Source organism: Manis pentadactyla, chromosome 10 (genome assembly GCF_030020395.1).
Source record: "Manis pentadactyla isolate mManPen7 chromosome 10, mManPen7.hap1, whole genome shotgun sequence".
Classification (NCBI taxonomy): Eukaryota; Metazoa; Chordata; class Mammalia; order Pholidota; family Manidae; genus Manis; species Manis pentadactyla.
In genome coordinates, this window is record NC_080028.1 from 123158467 (window position 1) to 123182835 (window position 24369).

Below are 24369 nucleotides of genomic sequence, written 5' to 3' on the forward strand. Positions count from 1 at the left end.
GTTTCTGCCACTTAAATCATTGTTTTATGAATTCTACACAATTACTTCCATAAAATCTGCAATCAATTTATCAATTAAAACTATGCCACCACGACTTGCCCTTGAATTTCACAAAAGTGAATGAAATGAGGAGATGATTTTGCATTTGGATAACACTCGGGTCCCTAAGTATTTGCAACATCCTATTTGTCCCCTTTTTTTCTTGCTGTCAAGGGTGAGCATTTCAGAGAGAATTAATGGTCGTCTTCCTCTTCCTTTAGGATTTGTCCTCACATAGAAGTGAAGTTCATTTGTGGCTTCCAGGTCACCGTGTGAAAATACACTTTGTTTGCCAGGAAAAGCATGTGGAACCAGACAGAAATTTCTGCTGGAAAATTCTTTTCAAGTCCTTGACAAATAAAACTGGTGCCCTTTTGTCAAGGTCTTGGCTTGGACTGAACTGTGTCCCCCTCAAATTCCTAACCCCCAATGAGATGGTATTTAGAGATGGGGCCTTTGGGAGTTATATGAGGTCCTATAAGGCATTGGTGTCCTACAGGAAGACATACCCCAGGGCTTGTTCTCTCTGCCAGGTGAGAACACAGCAGGTGACCATCTATGAGCCAGGAAGAGAGCCCTCATCAGGACCAACTATGATGGCACCCTGATCTCAGACTTCCAGCCTCCAAAACTATAAGAAACGATATCTCTATTGAGAGCCAGCCAGTCGAGTGTGTGTTGTCATGGCAGCCCGAGAAGACTTAATACAGTGCTAAACAAAACTTGATTCTGATGGAGATTCTGGAATCTAAAATGTCTAAAGCTGGTAACAAAAGAAAAGACAGACTGATTTGTCTATATCATTAAAAAATATACAGTGGGATATAAACAAAATCAAGTGGCCGAAGTCAGAAATATGTTTGTAACATCTATGCTACTCACAGGTTAGTCTCCGTAATGAATCAGTCACCTCATGCTGGGAATAAAAAATTAAAAATTAAATGAGAAAAGCTCAGAAGGGAAAGGGGCAGATGTGTATCAGAAATCCACAAGAGGTAACGTCCAAATGACGGTATCTGATGCGTGATGCTCTTTACTAGGAGGGAGTCAAATGCAGACGACAGCAAGCTGACATACTGGTTTTCACCCAACTGATCTTCAAAATTAAACAGAGCAGAACACACAGGTGCTGGCAAGAATGTTGGAATGGCACCAGCACACCCATCTTTGGGAAGCTAGATATGGGATTTGAAGCACTGGGAAGTCAGGGTATAGTAGAGATGTTTGCTGCACCTCTATGGAGAGGACATAAGAAGGAGCAGCCTGAATATGGATAGAGAAGGATGAATAAACTGTGGACCATCCACAGCATGGAACAGCACAGAATTACCTAAAAGGCTCAATGGGAGATAGTCACAATGCGATACTGAGTGAAACAAAATATGATTAATGAATAATATGTGTAATGTGTCCATCAGATGTATGTGTTTAAAATCAACCTACTAAAACCCCCCATTTCACGTGTGTATGTCCTTCTTTGCATTATTGTGGAGAAAATGTGGACTACTTACCAGTGATCCATACTATTTTAAAGGTGTGTCTTTGGATAAAGTGAGGGTATTATTATCATGTTATTCCATACATGTGTGTTTGTGTGTTTATTTGCATGCTTCCCTGATTACAGTGAGCATGTGTTACTTTCATAATTTAAAATCTATTTGTAAGATTGCAAAGAAAACAAAATAAAGCTGGTAACATTGACCTGCTTCTGGAAATCTCTATGCCATGTGGAAATCAGGATCAGTGATAGGTGGGTTTGCTAATCCAAACAGAAGTGGACATTCCCATTCATGGAACCAATGACTTACCTCTGGATATTTAGACTCATAAAAATGGAGGTAATGTTTTAATTTGGAAGAAAGGTGATAGGTTCTTTACTTTGCTACTTCTGCCTGGAGGTGTTTTTGATCTTAAGCATTCACTGCATATGCAAACAGTGCTAACACTAACAAACCTGGGGCCTTTTCCCCAGAAGAGAGGGGCCTCCAGATCACTGGCCCTAAAATTGGGTGGGCAGTGAGCCAACCCACCAGCCAACCCCCCACTTTCACCAAACCTCTCTGTTAGGGGGGCTGTGTTGTTTGCTATTCCTAAGCAAACACAGTGTTAATGTATTCATTAAAATTATTTAAAAATGAATAAAATATTTTATTTGATTAATTTAATTGACTAGAAGTTAATATTGTCAAGACAAAAAATACTAACATTAAATGTTTTCCATCTGGTACAGGGTGATCTTGCCCAATTCTCTGGAGTTTTGCTCCAACTTCATTTTAGAAGTTTAATAGAAAGTAGGCCCATGTTATACTCTGGATGAGAGTGGTTTGTTAGGTAGGATATACGAGAGGATGCCAAATGTCCTGTGACACAACTTGGACGAGGCTTTCACACCAAGATAAAGTTCTGGGATGGGGAGGAAAAGCAGGCGTCAGCTGGGGTGAGGTGGGAGAATCTACAGGATTAGGTTTGCACTGACATAGGGCCCTGAGTGAAATCTTTCCATTAATGCTTCCACGTCTTGGGCCACATTATTAGCATGATTCACTTAAGGGGGAGAAAAATGCATTATGCAAAAATGCATCTTAAAAAACAGATCACTTCACTAGGAATTATTTTCATTACAGACTAATTCAGCAGGAGTCCTTTAAAAACCATCTCCCCTACTGCATTTAAGGGTGTTATTTACAGATGATTAGCTATTTGGCTAGGCAGAGGAGCAATTTAAGTCTAAAACATCCAAGGCCAGTTAAAGGTGCATGAAAAAAAACAACACAAACTCAGGAGTAATCACAGAAGTCAGTAAAACGTACAAAAGTGTAATGTACCCACACCTTTCTTCAGGAGCACGACTGTTAGCTAAAAAATGAAAAACACACACATTTTCAAGTTAAAAAAAGTGAGTGCATCCTACAAGATTGCTTGGAAGTAAGGCAACCTCAACTTTGGGGAAGAAGGCTTGGTTCTTGAAGGAGAAGAGGCCATGCCAGTCAGACCTCAAAGACACGATCTGTGGCTCTCAGCCACATGTGTGTCAGACCTGAAGAGTGAAAAAGAATCTCAGAGGTCCCCTGTGTGTGAAAATAGGGTGTGATTTTGTACTAGAATCAACACCTTAGGGTGTAAGAGAAAACCTAAGTGCTTGTATGTTACAGAGAAGCCAGCTCCCTGCAAACAGTCCAGCCCCTAAGGGCATGGCTGACTTTGGAAATCCAGAGAGGGAGCCTGAGCAATGTCCCAGTGGGGAGTGGATAACTTTACACTCAGCAACCACCGCCTCAACATGGCAGTAATCTGAGGTGCAACTGGCGATCCTAGTGAACCAGAGGCCTCCAGGTTGGTTACCCTTACAAAATACTAATTGAGTTTGTCCATCTGGATTTATTGCCTAAGAGAATGATTAAGTGAAGGTTCTTATTGTAAAAAAAATAAAAAACAAAACCCAGTTTTTGTCCTGTTTTGTTATAGGGTAAAAGATTAGCTATTTATTCATTTTTTTAAAACTGCTGTGTACAAGGGCATCTATTTTCTTTAATATTTTTGAAAAATTGCTATTAACCTAAGTACCCAACAATAGAGGGGTGTATAAATTAAAATACAATATCATTAAACAATAGACTATTATGAGGCCATTAACATATTTTCATAAAATGCACTTGACATGATAATAAGTGAAAATAATAGGAAGAAAAATGTGTAGGTAATATGACTGATTAAGCAATTTAAAACTGGAGGGTGTTGGGCACACATTATACAGTTTTTATAATTATTATAAATTTTTACTTTTAAACTCAGAAGGAAAAGTATACACAATTATAAACAGTGAATTGATACTGCCATTTTGTGTTTTCAATAATAAAACAGACCCTTTATAACAGAGGTCAGCATATCTTTTTCTGTAAAGAGCCAGAATATCAATGTTTTAGGCTTTTTGGGCCACTGCTGTCTGTCACATATAATTTTTGTTTTATTGTTGTAATCCTTTGAAAAATCTAAAACCCATTCTTAGCTCACGAAATTTACAGAAACAGGCCATGGGCTGGATTTGGCCCTTGGTCCGAAGCATGTTGACCCTTGGTTTAGATGATTTTATTTCCACTGTATGCTTCACCTATTTTAACATGAAGAATTTGTGACGTATCTTCATGTTTGACATTTATGACACACACTTTCCCCAAGTTGCTTTAGAACAACTATATCAATTCAAATGAGCCCTTTTGGGGAGTTAATTTGTTTTGTTCTCTTCTGTGAAGAAAATAAAATATAAATAGAGCATATACTTATAGAGCACCACACTGTCCAATATGGTGACCATTAGCCCCATGTGACTAATCAGAGTAACATTCATCAAAATTAAGTTAAATTAAAAATTCAATGTCTCAGTCCCATGGACTGAACCCCACAGATATAGAACATTTCATCCCACAGCTCTGTAGGACAGCATGTTGGAGAAAAACAACACAAACTCTGAAACTCAACCCTAGGGTGTTTTGGACCACCAACTCTCCTTCAGAAAATAATATTTATAGAGAAGGAGGAGCAGGTACAAAGATCCTGAGATTTAGAGTCAAATGGAGCCAGAAAAGCAGTCAAATATCAAATAATTTCCCAGGTTTGAAAAACAAATCGACAATATCCTAGCTGTGTGATCCTGGGTGAATCACCTCACCTCTCTGTGCCCTCCATTTCCTCAGCTGCAAAGCAAACATTATAATACCTACCTGGTGCAGATTTTGAGCATTAAGTAAGGTTGAGCATGTGAAAATGTGTAGTAGCATTCTCAATCTAGGAAATATGCACACGCACTTACGCCGGATGGGATAACTTTCATTAATTCAGAAAGAACCACTTCTTGCTGGAAGGGTTAGATTTTTGGATTCTCCAGGACACAGGAAAATACCTGGCATTTAATGAACACCCCCAGTGCTGTTGAAGACGATACTCTGGTGGGGAGAAATAACTGGCTGCCCGTGTGACCTGACGCCTTCGGGGACCCTCAAGTGTCTCAGGGCCATTATGGACGTGGCTCCCTGGGACTCCTTCTAATCTTTGCTCTCACAGAGAGAAGAGTGTGGTTTGTCTCAGCCTTTGGGACTGAGATGCTTGCTCTTGGCACTAAAGGAGGGTTCTCTTCGGCTTCTTGTCCTCTGAACTATCAAGGGCCTCTGCCTCTGCTCTCCACCACCCCCGGCTCTAGCCGGACAGAAAAACCCCCCTCCCTCTGACCCCACACTCACTTCTGAGCACCCAGCCCAAAGGGGACCCGTTTGGCAGTTATGGGGGTTTCACAGCTGCACCGACACTGCATGCAATAGGTGATAAGGTCTTGGCTGTGGCTGGGGGACTTTTTGATGAGGCATGGGCCAGCTGGGGACCCAGGGTGCCATGGGCAAGAGCTTTCATTGTTCAACCTGTTCTGGAAGTTGGGTGGGAGGGAGGCAGCCTCCACCCCCGAGATCCATCCCAGGCAGAGGAATCCTTGGTTTTCCATGTCAACACTGTGCTCTATCTTCCATATTTATGTTTGGCCTCCTCCCCTTTGCACTTGATGGCTATTATTCATATCTATAAATGTGCCTTTTTACCAATTCAATGGGGGAGAACGACACTCTTCTCTCCCTGCCCCTTGTCAGTGGAATCGCCCAGCACACGTTAGCACAGCCTTGCAAAAAAACAGCCACAGGCTAGTAATATTTTCCACAGCGAGAAAATTATGCTCGAGAGTAACAATCAAGCACCTTTCGCTAGGCTAGGGTGCCGTTTGGACAGCCTGCGTATTTCACTTCAATTATTTTTCTGTGACGTTGCAAAGCCGTGATAGAAGCAGGCAACGAGCAAGAGCTTCCCCCTAACTCCCATGCCAGCCCCCCCAGCCCAAGGCCCCATGTCCCATCCATTGGACCCGATCCTGACAGGTCTTGACAAAGAATGGCCAGGACATCTGGGAAGTGGAGATTCAGACGTAATGAGCAGAGGAATTGAATGCTAAGGCAACAGGGAAAACAGACATGCTTATGGAAACCAACCTCACCTCACTGGAAGCCACAGGGAGTGGGGTGCAGGGGTAAGGGAGGGGGAGCTTACATGACAGGGAGGGTGATCGGACTCAGATTCATGTCACAAAACAAAAAGGGAGCCACACAGTGGGCTTACTTGCGGAAGTATATACAAGTGAACTGGGGGCGCTGTACATGGAAGATCCCTCCTGGTTTGCCTGGCACAACAGCACGGTGCCTACGAAAGAGAGAGAGATAGATGGCATCTGGTTTGGGAACAGGCGCGCTACACCTGAGAGATCGCTGCAACGCAAACGAGAAAGGTAGAGAAATGAAAACATCGCCACGCCCCGGAGCATGGGCTGGGGATGCCCATCCAGGCCCCCCGACTCTGCCAGAGGGCACCAGTGAAACCCACCTCCCAGCCCACCAAGCGCATGTCATTCTTTTCACATGAGGTTTGAGTCGTGGGGCCCTGGCTGCTCTGGGACCCGCATTCAGATCAGTACTGGAGGCAGCATGGCGTCCTCAAAGAGGCACTTTAGAAATACAGAGAGAATTGGACGACAAGCCTGACTCAGACACTGCTTAGCTGTGTGATCTCGGTAAGTCACTGTACCTCTCTGTGCCTTGGGATTCCCATCTGGAAAATGGGGTGAATATACCTACCTCCAGGAAGGGTTGTGAATCCTGTGACTGGAGATGTGCCCCAATGCAGGGGCTGGTGGTTAATCATCACTCAATGAATGATAAGCACATGCACTGATATGTTTAGAGGAAACTTCTCTTGCCCCCTCCCCTGGCCCTTTAGTCTTTCTGAATCAGTGCTTCAGAGGAAGACCAGCAGAAAAGCAGGGGAGAAATCAAAGCAACTTTCAGCACCCCTGCGACCCACCCTGGACCCCCCAGTCTTTGGCTTCTATGCTGCCCATTTCTTCCCTAAAGCTCTGTGACTTCAAGCGGGAGAGGCTGCCTCACTGAAGGCCCGCTGTGGCCGCACTGCAGTGGTGATTCTCCCCCACCTGATTTAAAGCAAAGGGCACTAGGTTTATCCCTGCAAAATGGAATTTTACAGTGGGCACCAAGAGTGGAATCCTGAGGCATCTCCTCAATCTATGCCATGTTTTGCACCACCACCCTCTCCAAGGATGACCAGAATCTGGAATCTTCAGGGTAGCAATCCTGCTGTTCTGCTGATGAAAAGCTCAAACTCTTAACACTTTGAAGAGAATGAGAGAGATTTGGGGGGAGTTTTAAGCCCATTACTGGTGATGGAAATGCGTTCCTGCAGTTTCTGTTCACGTCGCTGGCTGGGCAAGGTCAGCCGCCTCCGTGTGTTTTTGTATTCCTTGTCATAACCACAACGAGGACGCAATCTCCCATGAGAAGAAGCCCGCCTTACTGTGCACCCACCTATCTCCCTGGAGACTTGCCCTAGGAAGGGGTCCTACAGTCCTTTGGTATCTCAACAAAAGTGTAGTTAACACATCCAGACCGAGCAGAGGTTCGCCAAATGGAGAAGGACACGATGCCATTAAGAGACGGTGAACTTCCCTGAACTACAGAACCAGACGCAATTCCAAAGCCGGTCTCGTCGACCTCTGCTCCACGTCCCTCCAGGCACTGGGCCAGTACGGACTGATCCGAGAAGCCTTCCCCACATTCTGCTTCAACCCTCTGTTCCCTGTGGCTTCCTAGATTTGGTACATGATTTCCAGGATGACAAAGATTCTATTAAAATTCCTAACTCATCTCTCCCTTCCTCCACCTCGGCAAGGAGAAGTGGCCTCTGGACAGGACCTCTGTCCGAAGGAACGTCCCTGGTCCTTGTGACATTTACCCTCATGTCCCGCATTTGCAATTGGAGAAGCACCCTCATCCCCTTCCTCCCACAAAAGTCTGGATATGAGAATGAAACCAACAGACCTTCTCTGGGTTGTAAATTTATTAAGAGTCTGGACAAGCCTGATTCATGATCAGCCTTTGCTGAACTGATAGTTCTTCTCCCGGCTTGGCTTAAAGACTGCTTATCCCAGCATGCAAGGTAAGACTTCACACGGTCTCATTTCTCCTCAGCAGCTATTTCCAGTTTTGGCAAGAAATGGGTGGAGTATGGAGATTAACAGCAAACCAACCCAACACCAGATCATCGGATTTAGGGTCTAAAATCAACCTATAGGAGGCAGGACACCCGCCAGGGAAGATGTGCCCTGACCCCACCCAGCTTTATCCAGGAGTACTTATTTTGACTTTGCAAAAGTCTTCCTTGGGCTTCTGTTCCTTGCTAGAAATCTTAGCTCCAAAGTGATATTTCTAAAGGATATACAGACGGCTACCAAACCAGAATCTTCAAGGGCAGGACCCAGGCAGGTGGGTTTGAGAAAGCTCCTCAGTGGGTTTCTTGAGTGTACCCCTGGCTGCAAACCACTTTAAAAGGGAGACCTGAAGTTTCTTGGGGCCCCTGAGTTTCAAAACAAAAATAATGTAGTTGTAGAGAAATACATCCAGAAGGACATTTCAAGTGTTGTGCAGATAAAATCCTACAGTCAATTTTTAATACCTTCAATGCAATTTAGAGAATCCCACTGGGACACAACACAGCTTTCCTCCGGGAAGCCGAGTCCTGGCAGGGCGCAATGTAACTTTCCTAATGTTCTTATGCTGTAGATCCTGACAAACTGGACTGAAAATAGCTTCTCTGGATGCCCTCCGAGGTAGCGAAAAAATTTCTTATGCAACGATTTTGACCTTTTTGCAAAACAAAATCTATCCCGTCACAGGATTTGGTTTTTATTTTACCTAAAAACATCCTCCAATTTAATTTGCAAAGTACTTACTGTATGTCTCTTAGTACTTGGTGACCTTTGCTTAAAAGAAAGCTTTGCATTAAACAAAAATACAGTGGCAGAGAACACTGTAACCTCCGTGCGCTTTGCGGGGGGCAAGTAATGTTTGTTTAGAAAAGTAAGTCAAAGAGGTCACAGGGTACAAGCAGTAGTATGAGGGGAGTTTACAAGGTCGTTGAAGTCACTTCATGACACAGCGTCAACCCAGCTTTCTAATGCATCTCCCACACTGTCTCCGCTCTCTGCCCCCAGCACCGCCTAACATAGACCATCTGCCTATGACTACCATGAATTGTTGGCCTCCACGACACCACCCTGTAGTTCTCAGACTTCTGTGTCTTTGCTTATAAATCTCCCTACAAATAAGGATGGCAAGCATATTCAATTTATACCACTATCTACCTAGTTCTTAGCCAGAACAGACCAGTCATCAATTTCAATAACCTGGAGTCCCTCAAAATTGTCCTCAACACAGATTCTGGGCAGGTACTATCATTCGATCAGAGCTGCACAGGATGAAACCTCCACGTTATTCCTGCTTCTACTGAGTGAAACCGTATGAAATTGACCTCTTTATGTCAAGTAGGATTGAACACTGAAAATTTCATTTAGTTCAATTAAAAAAAATTTGTCTTCTCCCCGCTCCTGTTCCTTCTTCTCTTCTCAGACCCCAGGAGTTATTGAATGACTCTCTCTTCTATTGCTCCTATCACACTTCAAAAAATCTCCTTAATAGCCTTTTTTACACTGTATGACAGCTTTTTATTTACATATTGGTCTTAGCTACACAGAATCCCCCTGACAAAGTCAGACCACGCTCTTCTTTTACTCCCCAGGCCGCTAGGAAATACCTGGCCCTCAGGACGAGTAATGATTGTGGTTGAATTATTATGTTTTTAAAGACCTCTTCATTTCTGTTTTCTTTGCTACACACAGTGCTTTTTTCCGGTCCATCTTTTCTTGAGGGCATCCTCTTTTGCCCCTTGTTGGTAGCTGGGAATTTGCACACCTAAAGTTCACATTCAGTTATGAGCTATAATCTGTGGGATTATCGTGCTCTCCTCTTTTATGGCTCTGTTAGGATTGACTGACCCAGTTTAACAGGACACCCGCACAGCCTGGCCATCCATTTCCTGGAGCGTGGATGGTCGTATCTGTAACCAGCAGGGACAGACCGCTCTTCCAGAATAATCAGAGCTGCTTCTGAAGCCTGTCATGGTCACTCATCAGTGATGCGGCGACTGTCAGCACCCCAAATCCTGGCATGACAGCCACAGGCCCTCTCTCAAGCAGGATTTGGAATCCTGCAGCTGGGAGAGGGGGTGCCAGGGTCCATGCCTCAGATGGGGCAAGCCAGCCCTCTCCTCTCACCTTGGAGACCTCCCACGGCTTACGGGGTTCCTGTCACAGACAGGGAGGGGAGACATCTAAACGTCCTGCTCTGCCGCCTGCAAACTGGACTCCAACCCGCGGGAACACCAGTGCGGCCTCCCACCTCCATGCTTTTGCACAGGCTGTTTGTTCTTCCAGGGAGCCCTCCCCGTCCACCCAAATAATGCCCTTCTGGACTCAGCTCCAGCTGCTCCTCCCAGAAATCCATCTATTTGCTTCCACTTGGCCAGGCTCAGCTCCTGTCCTCTGCTTTTCTAGACTGTGTTGTAATGATCTACTTCATGAGTGTCCTCCCCATGGATGCTATGAACTCCAAGGGTCGGGCGTCGAATCTTACTCACCTTCCCATCCCTATGGGTGCAGGGACCTAGGCTAACAGGGAGGGGACAACCGGAGAGAAGAGCTAAGGGATTTCTGATAGGGAGCCATGTGACACTTCCAAGAAACAAAATTAGAACAGAAGAGGAGGAGGAGGAAAGAAAGGCTGCTTTGCAATGTCCACCCTTCCGTTTTTGCATCAAAGAAGCAGAGCTCTAAGCCAGCCCAGGGCAGGTGATGAGGCCCTTCCTGTAATTTCTGAATTCCAAAAACAAAATGTCAAAGAAACACCTAATGGTCTGGCAAGTAGGATTGGCTGATTCATGTCATTACCTCCAAGATGAGCTAGGAGATTTGGAGAAGGCATTGCTGTCCCTATGGAGTGAAAAAAAAATGCACAAGGACACAAAGACGTACACCACCAGCAACACTTTACGAAACATTAAGAGTCAATGGGAATTCGGGGGCAGCTACTGAGGGGCTGGCTACGCCACACCACATGCTGTCTGAGCCTCTACAAATGGCGTCAGGCAAAGGTCCCTTCCAAACAGAGCCCTTTGCTGGGGTCCTGCTTTCCTAATGTCACCTGGCCCCATGCTCTCGAAAGAGGGCTGAGAGGAAAAGCCCACCAGCAAATGGTGAGCGGATGCAGAAGACCATCCTGGAGTTCTCTTCTCCATCTCTAGTACTCAGCTGGGAAGCACGGGGCTCTGAAACTTCTTCACTTGTATTCAGCAGGTGTTTGTTGGCATCTACGATGTGCCAGGCACTGTGTGGGATCCAGGACACACTCACTGAGCCCCATGTGCTTCTCAAAAGCACAACATGCTCTTTCAGTACTTGTATATTCAGGAACAAATACCCACTCAAGAAAAGCAACAAAGGAATGATCCTGAATGTCAGCCCTTAGACGACATGGTTAGTTACTTTGCTCAGAGATAAACTTTAAAAGCAATTTTGGAACACATTTTATTAGCTATGACTGTTATGACTTTGGCAAAATGTTTATTCTGTATCTGCTATACATTACAGTCATAGCTGAGAATGTTTAATAGTCATGGTGATCACTACTAGAATCAATACTTTGATTTTATATAAAAAAGAAACTTCTATTCAATAATTACAAAGAAATGCTTACACTGCATTTGTTCCTCCCTAATTAGAAAAGTCAGATAGTAAAAAAAACCTTCTTTAGAGACAGAATAAAAGGGCCCAGAACAGGGATGTCATTTACAAAAAGCCTTATCATCAATCAGAGGCAAATTCCAGGTGGGAAACAAGCTCTGTATGTTCCTAGCACATTACTCACTTGATCAGTGACTCCTTCTGCTTCCCTGTTGCAGAGTGATTTTAAAATTTTTTAGAAATTATAATAGAAGTAGGAAAATATTGGTCGTAGTTGAAAAAACAAACTCTGAGTTTCTGAGAAATGGAAACTTCCCTGAAACAGAAACGCTAAGCTTGCCCTCCTATAGGAGCAGCGTTTAGGAAGGGGGCGGCCATCCCCCAGGGGTCCCCATTCTCCTTGCTCCTCAAATGACCTGCTTCATCAGAATCACCAGGAGGACTTGTTAACCGCAGGATGCTGGGACTCTCGGCCCGTGTGTCTGATTCCACAGGTCTGGGATGGAGCCCGAGAACTTGCATTTTTAAAGAAATTCTTGCATGGTTAGGGGACCACACTCTGAGGAATGCTGAAGAAGAGCTGGTCCCCCAGGCCTCAACACCACGTGTTCTCTCTTCCTTAAATGGGAGGTTTCAAAGCCTCCCAGATGACACAAGGGAATATTATTAAATGGTGGGCCTTCTGGGGCCCCACCCCTAAAGAGTGTGGCCTAGCCGGTCGGAAGTCCACGCGTGTCTGCTGCGCTGTGGATGCATTTTGAATAATCCAGGCTGAAGACGGTCTCCACATATTTAGGAGAAAAGTATAAATGACTAGATATACCTGGTCTGAATACCTCTGTGGGCAAGGAGGCAAAATTTATTTATTTTTTTCTCATGATTACCTTGTATGCTGACAAATTTTGCCTTTGCTTTGCAGCAAAAAGCGTCTGGTCCGAGCTTTTCTGTCCAATTCTCCAGAGGCTTGTGAAAAATCACTGTCTGTATAATCTTACAGAGGTCACTGCAGGCTTCCCATCCAGAAGAAGGCATGCCCATTTCTGCCCTACTGTGCCAGGCTGAATTATTCCCTGCCCCCGAGCAAATTCATATTTTAAAGTCCTAACTCCCAGGACCTCAGGATGTGACTGTATTTGGAGATGGGCTTTTTAAAGAGGTAATTAAGTGAAAATCAGGCCATTAGGGTAGATACTAATTTCATATGACTGATGTCCTTATAAGAAGAGTAAATTCGGACACAGACACACACAGAGTGAAGGCCAAGTGAAGACACGGGGAGAAGACGGCCGACTGCAAGTCAAAGAGAGAGGCCTTGGAGGAAACCAGCTGTGCTGAACCTCGACCTCAGACTTCCAGCCTCCAGAATTGTGAGACAATAATTTCTCTTGTTTAAGCTACTGAGTCTGTGATACTTCATCACAGTGGCCACAGTGAGCAAATACACCTGCCTTCCTCATAAAGAACCCTGCTCTGAGGGTCTACCACCTGAGGGTCTCCTATAAAGTGTCATACACGTGTCAAACTTCTGTTAGCTGTAGAGGCCTGGGAGGTTGCCATGTGGTCCCTGCCAATGGAGTGCACTGCTTCCAATTGATGAATTTATCCAAAGTCCCAACGGGCTTTGGACGTTTCTGCAGTTCCACATTTTTGAATGTAGACTAGCATGGAGCTAATCTATGTAAGAATATTTTCACAGCTAATATCTAATTCTGCCCTACATGCCTGAAAGACAGTTTCTCTGAAGGGTTATGTAGAGTTTTAAATACAGAGGTATTTCCATTTAGGCACAGATGGTACAGGAAAATGTGGTATGTATATTTAATTGTTATAAATCAAATCATGTTTTAATTGCACCAGGGGATTACCATATTTAAGGGAGCCCTGAAGTGCATCTGTGTACACTGTAAATAGTCTCTCATTCCAATTCATTTTGTAAGTTTCGATTTTCATAATATTTAAAAAGAAATACATTCCTTGTTTATTTTCTTTTCACTTCTTATTTTGACATAATTTCAGACCGCAAAAATGTTGCAAGAATACTACAAAGACTTTCTGTACAGCTTTCTCCCTGATGGTTCATTGTTTACAAAATACTTATTCTCTTATTCTCCTGCTTCCAAAATTTCAGCTAATAGTGGCTTTTACAGAAAAAGCCAATTTTGCCTCAATATGATAACAAACATATCAACAGTAACAATTCCAAAAAGCATTTACTGAATACATGGTAAGTGCCAAACAAATCCACTCACTGCTTTATCTGGATTGTTCTTCTTCTTCATCCTATAACCCAAGTACTATTATGACACCCATTTAATAGATGAGGATACTGAGACACAGGGCTTAGAGTCTTGCCCAAGGTCACACAGATAGCAATCTTACAGTGCTGAATGCAAATCAAATCAACCAGATTGCTGGACCCACGGATTTAAAGCTCATCTTCTAAGTCAGGTTTAAGCAAACTACAGTCTTTTGGACAAATGTGGCCTATTCACGTCTTTGGTATGGCCTATGAGCTAAGGACGTTTTACATCTTTATACGGTTGAAAAAATGTCAAAATAAGAATAGTATCTTGGTGACAAGTTAAAAATCACATTAAGTTCAAATGTCAGCATCTAAAAACACAGTGTTACTGGAACACAGCCACATTTATTCATTTACCTATTCATTATGCCATTTTGTATTCATTCACGTCACTACGTATCCATTTATATCATTAAGTATTCACTTACGCCATTATGTATTCACTTACGTCATCAACCTCAATTCACAGCCAATATTAATGTGACTATTAAGATGCCACTGAGTTCAGGTAGTGAACTAAGTATGCTTGTACACAAATTATAATTTTTTTTGTGTGTCAAACCCACATGGAAACTGAGGCTCACAGAGACAAAAATTTAAATCTGAGCCAGCTTCATGTGACTCTAAAGCTCTCACTCACTCGAAGCTACACCTGCTTATCAATGGTGATACTTGGTCCTGAGTCGCTTAAACATCCTCTCCAGCCTTGGAATTATAAATATCCACCAACTCCATTTCAGACGAGCCACCTCTAAGAACTGTGCAGTCACCTTCTGGCTGAACACACCTGACTCTCTCAGGCTGGCGATGGAAGCTACAGAACCTCCTGATGATGTTTGAGAATCTGCACACAGGCTTTAAACCTGACCAAGGAAGCCTCTGAGCAGAAGTATCTTCCACAGATAAGAAAATCCCACATGCAAGACTGAAATAAGATGTGCAGGAAGGAAACACAGGGAAGAGAAGTAGTGAACTTCAAAGTCTGAGAGTGTAGCTGAAAAGGGGTGGGCTTTGGAAACTTTTGCACTTAATTTTATTTTCCAGCCTCGCTGACTATTTATATCTTTGACCTTGGACAAGTCATTTAACATCCCAGGTTCAGTTTCACATCTGTAAAATAGGGACAAAAACATCTACTTCATCGAGATTTCTAAGGCTTGGAACTCTTACATAAAAAGGTTTGACACGGGGAAGGTAGTACAACACAGAGAAGACAAGTAGTGATTCTACAACACCTTACTATGCTGATGGACAGGGACTATAATGGGGTATGTGGGGGGGACTTGATAATAGGGGGAGTCTAGTAACCATAATGTTGCTCATGTCATTGTATATTAATAATACCAAAAAAAAAAAAGGTTTGACAAACAGATAATAAGGGACCTCAGTGATAATAATAATGGACAGAGTAAGAGGAATTACTATTTTGAATCTCAAAATACGGCACTTTGGGGACTTATTTGTTCCCTTCTTCCTTTAAGGAAGGAATAGCAAAGTGATAGCTACTGAACTTTTGGCCACTAACAAAATGCTAAGCAAAACAGGATTGATGGAAACCGTTTTAAGATTGGGAATTAACAGCTAACATTTCAATGTGGGAGGTTTAATGTCACAAGACTATTACCTGGCTTCTCTTGAGGAATCAGGAGACAAGGCCTCAATGTTTTGCTCCTGCCTGGCAGGGCCACCCGGGTGATGGGGAGAGGTGTGCCTCCCCGTAAGTGGGACACGTCTCGTATAATTTGCACATTTCAATTTCTTATTGCATAGTCTTGCTTCTGAAGACCTTTCTGTCTGCAATCTCTGCTCAAAAGGAAAGAAATTAGGAATTGTGCTTTAGCAGAAATGTGTAGAGTTTACAAGTCTCTGAAAGAACCCAGGGAACTTCCTCATTTTCTCTGTCACCTTGCAAAGGACAAGAGCCTCTGAGATGCTGGAAGAATCCAAAATCCCTTCTAGAGAGCCTTCCCTGGAGTCTCCTTCCTATATGTCACTTACCATAACAGAACAGCGGTTAAGGAGAGACTGGATATATTTGTGGGACTGGGGGAGAGATTCCCTTTGAGTTTCCTTCCTATTTCACATTAGGTTTAAAATCCTGACCCCACCCTTTTGGTGAGAGCAGAAAATATACTGCAACTTTGAATCTCTCTGAGAGTAACGAGATACATGGTTTAAATATGCCTCCCACACTACAAACACACACATACCTGGGTGGGCTGAAAGCTAATAGACTCTTTCACCTGCTGAGAATTGTTTTCAAAAACAACAGAGAACTAATATAGAGAGTTTCAATCTTTACAATATTAATATGGACATCAAACACACACCCGATACATACAAATAGATTCTTATTTTTCTCCAGAGAAAATATCAGTGATACTGGGGTATTCATGTCTTTAAAATGATATTGGGTTAATACAATGATAAGCGTACATCGATTAACCTTTGTGTCAGATTTAAATGTATGACCCATTAACTAATTTAATCTCCTAAAAAAAACAAAAACAAAAACCAGCCGTTGGCATTATTCTTTTAATAATCCCTGTTTAGTTTCCATAATGGTATACTGTTTAATGAAAAACTCATTAGAATGTAGCACACGGCATAATTAATTCTGGCTGATTCTTTTGCTGTAAATAGCTAATGCAGATGCTAGATTCCATTTTCCACTGGCTTTATTAATTTTTCATAAACCAATATTTCGACTGTAATGGGTTGTAACCGGTCCACAGAAGTTCTAGAAATGCATTAACTGTCATCGATGTAGTTAATCTAAGTAGGATGTTGCCATTTGGATGTTGGTCCTTCAATACTCCCTTTGTGAAAGACAGCTTCATTTTATACTCGGAGAATGAGTATCTGCATATAATTAACACACGGGGTATTAAACAATATCTGGCCAATTTGTCTTTATTTACACAACAACTTAACTGGTTGGGCTAATAATAGAGAACTATACATTTTGGGAAGAACGCTCAAAGTGGGAAGCCAAAAATCTTCAAAAGAAAATGGTTTAGGATAGAATGGCAGTGCATGTCAAAACATAAAGCAAACGCAGTCACCACCTTTTTTGAAATCTCTGGTCATTTGCTCTCCTAGGAAAAGATTTGGACTCAAGCAAGAAATAAGTGTTGGGCACCGGTTAAGTGATCCCGAGGTCCGCCAGGAACCCAGTCTCTGGGGTTGGCAAGAAGAAGTTGATGCGATTTTCCTTCCCTCAGCCCTTCAGGGCTTAATCCGTGTAATAGAAATAATCCTCATCCTAAAATAGCATGTATCCCAAGTGTAGATAAGGTGCTAACTCATCCTCAGGGTTCTTGCTTATTTGTTTTTCCCTTGCTTTTCTTTTCTTTTTTTTTTTTCTATCAGAGCTTTCAATGGTTGCCTGCCACTCAAAGGATAGAGTTCATAATCCAGATTCCTCTGTATGGCATTATCAGGTCTTCTGCAATTTTCCTCAAGAAGGTGCCCTCTGATCGAAACAGATAGATTTTCTTAGCCTTCGGGGGAAACCTGCTTCTGTCTCAGAAATTACCATCTCAGGGAGAAGATCAAGCACCTGTATTTGTTTTTGTTTGTGTGTTTGTTTGTGGAACATTCTTCCACGGATGCTGAAGATAAAGGTCGAGAAACTTCTCTGGGCTCTACCAAACTCCTTACTGCCCCCTACAATGATCTTGCTCCTCTTTCTCTCCAGAAGAACTCTTATTTGTCCTTCAAGACCCAGCTTACATGACCCCTCTGACTCCGAAGGCAGACAGGGTCGCTAGTTGGCAGGCGTCCTCACCCACTGCACACTGGGGTTTTCTGTCTGTGTCCTTTACTGCTCTGCCTGATCCCGGAGGGAAGAATGCGAGCCCTGTGCCTGTCACAGCGCCTGGCACTGCCCAGGCTCCCTGTGCTGTAACTCTGAACTAAAGGCTGAATTAATGGAAGCCAGTGGTCTGTGTTCATTTACACACCACTGTCCCTTTGGCCATTCCTTAAGGAACAGCATGTACCTGAATGACAGCCAGCTAAGCTGACAAGTTCACGGAGCATTGTGTAATTGCTACGGGGGTGAGATGCTTCCACAACCTCCCGGGGCATCGGCGGGTGGCTTTGTGTTTATTAAATCTGGACCCTCTAAGCCTGGGTCAGCAAAGTAGGGCCATGGCTGTCCCATCTTTACATAGTCGAGTGGAGGAGGAGGGGACAATGACTATTTCGTAACACATGAAAATGACATGAAACTTAAATGTCTGTGTCCTTAAATAAGTTTTACTGGAACACAGCTAAGCCCCATTCATTTATGTATTGTCTGTGGCTTCGTGTGGAATTGTGACAGAAACCATATGGCTCACAAAGCTGGAAAGATTTACTAAGTGGCCCTTTACTGAAGAAATTTGCAGATCCCTGTTCTGAGTGAAACTCTTTCCTCTTTCATAACCATTCTCAGCTAGATCTTTTCTCCTCGAATCCACAGAGGCAGTGGGATGTCCTGTCTTACATACCCGTCCTCCTCACCACTGCCATTATTATCACCATTGCTATACATTCTGAACTTGCCATCTTTGTTTCTTCTTTACTGCTGCACAGCTGATTGTTTCTTCTTTACTGCACAGCAGACCTGGGCTGCTCAAACCCTGCACATTCCCTTGAAAAGGCTTGTTTTTAGGACTGGCCCTTGGTCATCTCCTGGGAGATGAGCTCTTAAGCCCCTGCAATATTCTATCTGATAAGACTGCTTATGGATACCTGAGGCCTTGAACTGCACAGTACCAGTTTGATAAGATAATTTATGGTAGCAATATCGTTCACAGTGAATGTTTATTTTTCTTCTTGGGGCTACATTTTGAGTGCTTGGAGTCAGTTATAGGTTTGCTCTTGTCTATGTGACCAAGTCTTAGTAAATATCCTGGACACCAAACTCAGGGAAGCCCCTCTGACAGACAACAATTTACATGTGTTGTCCCACAGCATAGCTGGGAAAATTCAGCACAGCTGTTGACTGCACTGAGGGGACGCCCCTGGACTCTTTTGCCTGTATACTTCTGGATTACATCCCATAGGCTCTTTCTCTTTGCTGAATTTTTAATCTGCGTCCTTGTGCTGTAATAAGTTTGAACTGTGAGTGTAAGTCTTTCTAGCCACACACAGAATCGAAGGTGGTCTTGGGGACCCGGGCGCAGATCTGCAGCATAAAATCTAACTTGATGCTTTTTTTCTTCTGGAGTCAAAAATTGCAAAGTGATGCCCAGAAGATGAAACATTTGGGCAAATGTTTCTCTTTAAATTATTTGATTGCCATTGATAACCACAGTTGCCCTTAGCTCTTTAGCATTAGCAATCGGTCGGGCATGAGAATTAGTATGATGTTCGGCATATGTGCCATTTTTACTAATGTGCTTCTAACAGGACAGGGCTTTTGAAGCTCAGCACGACTGGCGATTTGGCCAGATCATTTTCTGTAGTGGGGGGGGAGGGAGGGCTGTGCTGTCCATAGTAGGATGTTTCGTAGCACCCTCGACTGCCACCCACTAGATGCCAGTAGTGAACACCCCTCCCCCTTGATGTGACAATGAAAAATGTCTTCAGAAATCACCCAATTCCCCTGGGGGACAAAAAACCATTCCCAGTTAAGAACGATTAATCCAAGATATTGGGTTCACTAAAGCGTGGGTGGGAAGTAACTATAGCAAAAACGAATGGGCTTTGGAATCAACAAAGGGAATGGGTTTGAACCTAGCTCTTTAACTTCTGAAGTCAGTAACCACGGGCAACTTAACTTCACTGGATTTCTAATTTATCTGTGAAACGAAGAAAATGACAGTTACCCTGCAAGGTTGCAATCGCTCTAGGCAGTCTAGAAGTTTCCCTATGGGATTTATCCAGGGCCAGAAATTCCAAGCTCATCTTCCTCCCACAACCCAGAGGTGGGTTTCCCCTATAAGGACCATCCTGCGACTTCCTGGCACTCCATAGACTTTCCACACAATAGAATGGGAATTAATTTACTTAGGAAATGCTGCATTCAGCACATAAGCAAGTTCTGATCCTATCTGAACATTAAAAACCCCTACAGACTCCATCAAAAAGCTGCATTGCCTCTGTGGGACAGGGAAGGATGCAGATAAAAATTAAGGCCAAGTGTGGGTAAGGATGGAATGAAATCTGAAAGACAGATCAGGGGAGGACAACAGAGAAGGAAAGTGAATCGCAACCCAAAGCAGGGAGCAAAGGTAAACAGATGTACGAGATAAACTCTTTGAAGTGGAATATTTCCAGGCTGAAAATCCTTTGTTCAGGTACTTAAATCTGGACTCTTCTGTTCCAGCACTGCATCTGCATCTGGCAGATGGGGAAATTAGAGCGAACATCACAGGGCCAAAGGTCAGTGTTCATAAGGAGCGGCTCCCTGACACCACACCGCCGAGTCTAATCGAGGCTGGTGTTCTGGGTGGATATGGGAAATGTCAGAGCTACAAGGTCACCCGAATATTTGCTGCTTAAAGGGCTCACAGTGGGAGCAGGGACCTCTCCAGCCCACATTGCATTCTTTCAGGATGCCAAGGAAGCCACCCAAACGGGGCATGCTTTATACCCAGCATTTTGGTAGATCCCCCCAAACCCACTCTGAAGTCTAGCACTGTGACCACTAAAAGAAAAGCAACTGTGTCAGGGACCCCAGTTAGTGCAGGTTCTGGAGAGTCTTTCTTTCCGCAGATGCTACTGTATCCAAACAGCAGGAAGGGAATTGGAAAGAAGTCCAAAACAAAAGTGTGACTAAAGGTCATTCTCTTAACTGTAACGGACCCAGTGAAGTGAAGTCGGGGAGCGAGGCCGGCAGGGAGACTTATGTCTGCCTTCTTCTGACCTGATTCTTAGATGAACCTTGGTTCACAGAGGCCCAAAGCCCATAGAAAACCAGTAACTTTTGTACAGGTAATCCAAGGTCAAGTACAGCTGCCCTTTGGAGACAAGCAATCACGGAGGGCTACATCCCTCCTCTTCATTTTCAAACTTGATACTGAGATTCCCAACCCACTTTTCCCATCACCAAGCCTAGAATCCGGTCATGTGGTCTATGGTCAGGGTTTCACAGACGTGGGTATAATCAATCGAAGCAACTTCAGGGACAGCACTGACCTTTATATTTTTATTTTACTTTACCATCTATAAAGTTCTTTTATACTCATTGTCTCCCCTGAGCCTCCTTATAACCCCGGGATAACCTGGTTTCGAGACCTGACCACCTTTCAAACATGACATTGTAGCCAGGCAAGCAGTCCTTTAATATGTGTCTTTTATTCTTTCCCCTCTGGAAACCAGAAACTTTTATTTCCAGGAGGAGTAGCCCATTCAGGGTCACCCACTGCACCCCCACAAAAACACCCGCTAATCCTAATAGTGTCACCAGACTACTGGTTCTTCACAAATTTCAAGGTTTGCAAAGTTGATTTACTCTGCATCTCTCTACTCCTGACTTTAATTGTGTGTTCCTTGTCAACAGGACCTAACTGTATCTCAGATTTGCACTGTATTGGTAGATTTTTTTTCCTTTCCCTATCGATGGTGACTCGTGGAGTAATTTAACTGAATTCCAATTTTCCCTTTGCAGGCGGGGTGTGTTCTCCATCCATGGAAGTGAGTTATGTGTGTTCAAGTGGCGCATCTTATGAATCTTGTTAAGCTTTTCAGCCTTATAGCCCCGCTGATGGAATATTTAATCATAGAAATGAGTTGGCAGATGTGATATACAGTGGGGGAGAGCTTTGCTATGATCTTACTGGCAATCGAGAAACAGATGAATTTGCTATTTGTCAGTACCGTGCCGACAACTGTGTATAACCTCCTGTTATTTATTTTTATTTTGTTTTGCTTCTTTATGAAGATTAAAGGTAGTTTCAATCAACAGTTTTGTTGGCTAGGTATCATGATTATCCCTAAAAGAGACCACTTAAAAATTATTTTTTATGAGATGGCAAAGGAAAAGTCTCACAAGGATGGAGAAATTTGTAAGACTCTCCTTTAAGACTTCCACATTGAGATTCTTAGAAACATTATTTCTTATTATATTAAGTGACTTGAGTCATGCTACTGGGAATAGCTCTTTGTGGATACTGTACTTCTTTCTAGTGCCTTTAATTTTTTAAAAAAACTGCAAAATGGAATGGCCATAGTCAGTGGCTAAAATCTTTGAGATGTACCTGGCCTGCTTTTTTTTTTGCATATTATTGACTTATCCATCATTTGTCTCATGAGTAAACCTGAAGGATTCTGAAGATGATTAGGTGTAGGAAAAATAATTACCATTGTTTAGCTTTAGAGGAAAACACCCACTTGTCTTTGGAGAGGATTCAGTATGTTCGTGGGATCGGCTGATCTGCGTACACCTGCCTCTGAAGACCGGTATTGGATAAGCATTGACAGGGTTCTTGCAGGTATGACTTGATGAGCACTCTGTAAAAACACCTGAAATAGAAAACCTTTCATAACAGCTTTCTAACTGCTTCCCTTGGAATGTGTGTGTGAGGGAGAGTGCATGTCATAATTTATCAAAGCAAATTAATACTGTTCAGCTAGTAATTAAAGATCCTCATTAAGAGGTGCAACTGCTCTCCCCACCCCCACCCTGCGTTAGCAATAAAAATCCACTCAGGGCGTCAAGAGGTTATATACGAAAATCAATAACCTGCCATTTTATAATTAAAGAGAAAATAAATGTTAGGAAAAAGTCCACTAAATTAGGAAAATTACCTTTAGGAGAGATTGAAAATATTGATTTTAATTTACAAAATATGTGAACTTTTCATGCCCTATTCTGGGAGACAATTGGAGGCTGGGCTGTTAATTCTGCATAAGCTTCAGAAAATCAATGATTATGCTATGGGAATATTATGAAATTTGTCATTAACACAAAATTTTCTCTATAGCAATGACTAGTAAGTCTGGCTTTCTATCTCAGGCAGGTATGGGGCTGGCCTGCTGAATACCCACAGCAAATCAATGACAAGGTCTTCATTTCAGCTTTGAGGCATGTTCACAATTGCGAGATAAATCCAGACTATTTTTATAGTTGGGGAAATTCTTAAAGCCCCTTAAATCCTTTATCATGGGAATTTAAATGGGTGACATTAGTCATTATACCTGGATATGGAAAGGAATACATTCTACATCCATATTTTGCATACATGCATTCCATAGATACAGGCACCTAAAACTTCACATTCAAGCTAGCTGAACTCTCGGTATTTATGGGCGTTCACGTATTTCCAAGAAACTGTTCTGGAATTTTGAATCTACAGTAACATTTCCCGACATTTCTGAATATCATAAACTCTACCTACATTCACAAATGTACTGGCAAAATGTTCTGCATGCCCCGCTTTTTTAAGATTTAAGTTTATTGGAGCAGCTTATAGACATGATGAGTTGGCTGAGCAGATTCCTTAACGCTTTCCTGACGCAACCCAATGCATGTCTGAGCACAGTGGTGGTCGTGGCAGTGGGAATGACCCAAGATGGTTAACTTACTTCCCTGCATTGATTTGACTGGTGTGGACAGAGAGTCGTAGCGTGATCCGCTATCAACAGGACACCATCAATAAGAATTATGCTTTTGAATATTATAAAAAATAAAGAAACAGTGTAACCTGGTTATAAAGAGCACAGGCTCTTGATTTTGAATCCCAGCTGGCTTCTTACCAGCTGGGACGTCTTTGCTCCGAGATGCAAACTCTTTGTACTTTTGGGTTCCCATTTGGGAAATTGCCATGAGGACTTAAATGCATTAATTACGTCAAGCACTTAGAAGAATGCCTGGCCATACACAGTACTCAGTAGATATTAACCCCTATTATAATTTATTCTTTCCCTGTGTGTAGTCCAATGATCTTGCTTCTGCAGTTGGGCTCAGGGCGAATCTGAATGGCCGCTCTCATGTTCTAAAGCTATGCAGGCAATGAATTCTTGTGTGCTGCTGCCCCACTCTCTCCTTGTCCTTCTGAGAGGTTTCATTTCATCTCAGCTTTGGACAAGGATGCACCCCAGCCATATCTGTGCCCCTTGAACAGACTGCTTTACCCCTGATCCTAGAAATTAACTTCCCCTACATAGACATGCTGAGAACGGAAGGATTAGTCCTCTCATGAATTAAGAAAATAATTTCTTAGTCTAGTGGTACACTCAGAATTCAGCAGAATCAGCTCTTGGTTGCTTTTCCCCTTATGGCAGAAAGGTGGTACATTAACTTCTTTATTTTTATTTACCCAGTGTTTATATGGTACTGGCTTCATTTATTAACCCATTGAATTCTAATAAACACCCATGAGTTGGTTACTCCCATCATCTCCCATTTAACAGATGGAGA

At 43.0% G+C, this 24369-nt stretch overlaps 1 protein-coding gene across 36 annotated transcripts in view; it reads right to left on the minus strand.

Annotated features, from left to right (window-relative positions):
* Positions 1–24369, minus strand: part of RBFOX1 (RNA binding fox-1 homolog 1) — a 1882478-nt gene that overhangs the window by 72064 nt on the left and 1786045 nt on the right. For 27 of the 36 annotated variants that reach the window (XR_008992290.1, XR_008992289.1, XM_057487613.1 and 24 more), the window contains one exon: positions 6190–6270. The exons of the other annotated variants lie outside the window; for them this stretch is intronic. Coding sequence is in view for 25 of the 27 variants with exons in the window: in XM_057487613.1 (XP_057343596.1) it covers positions 6190–6270 (81 nt within the window). In the remaining 2 variants the exon portion in view is untranslated. The remainder of the gene's footprint in view (positions 1–6189; positions 6271–24369) is intronic. 36 annotated transcript variants of the gene reach the window in all.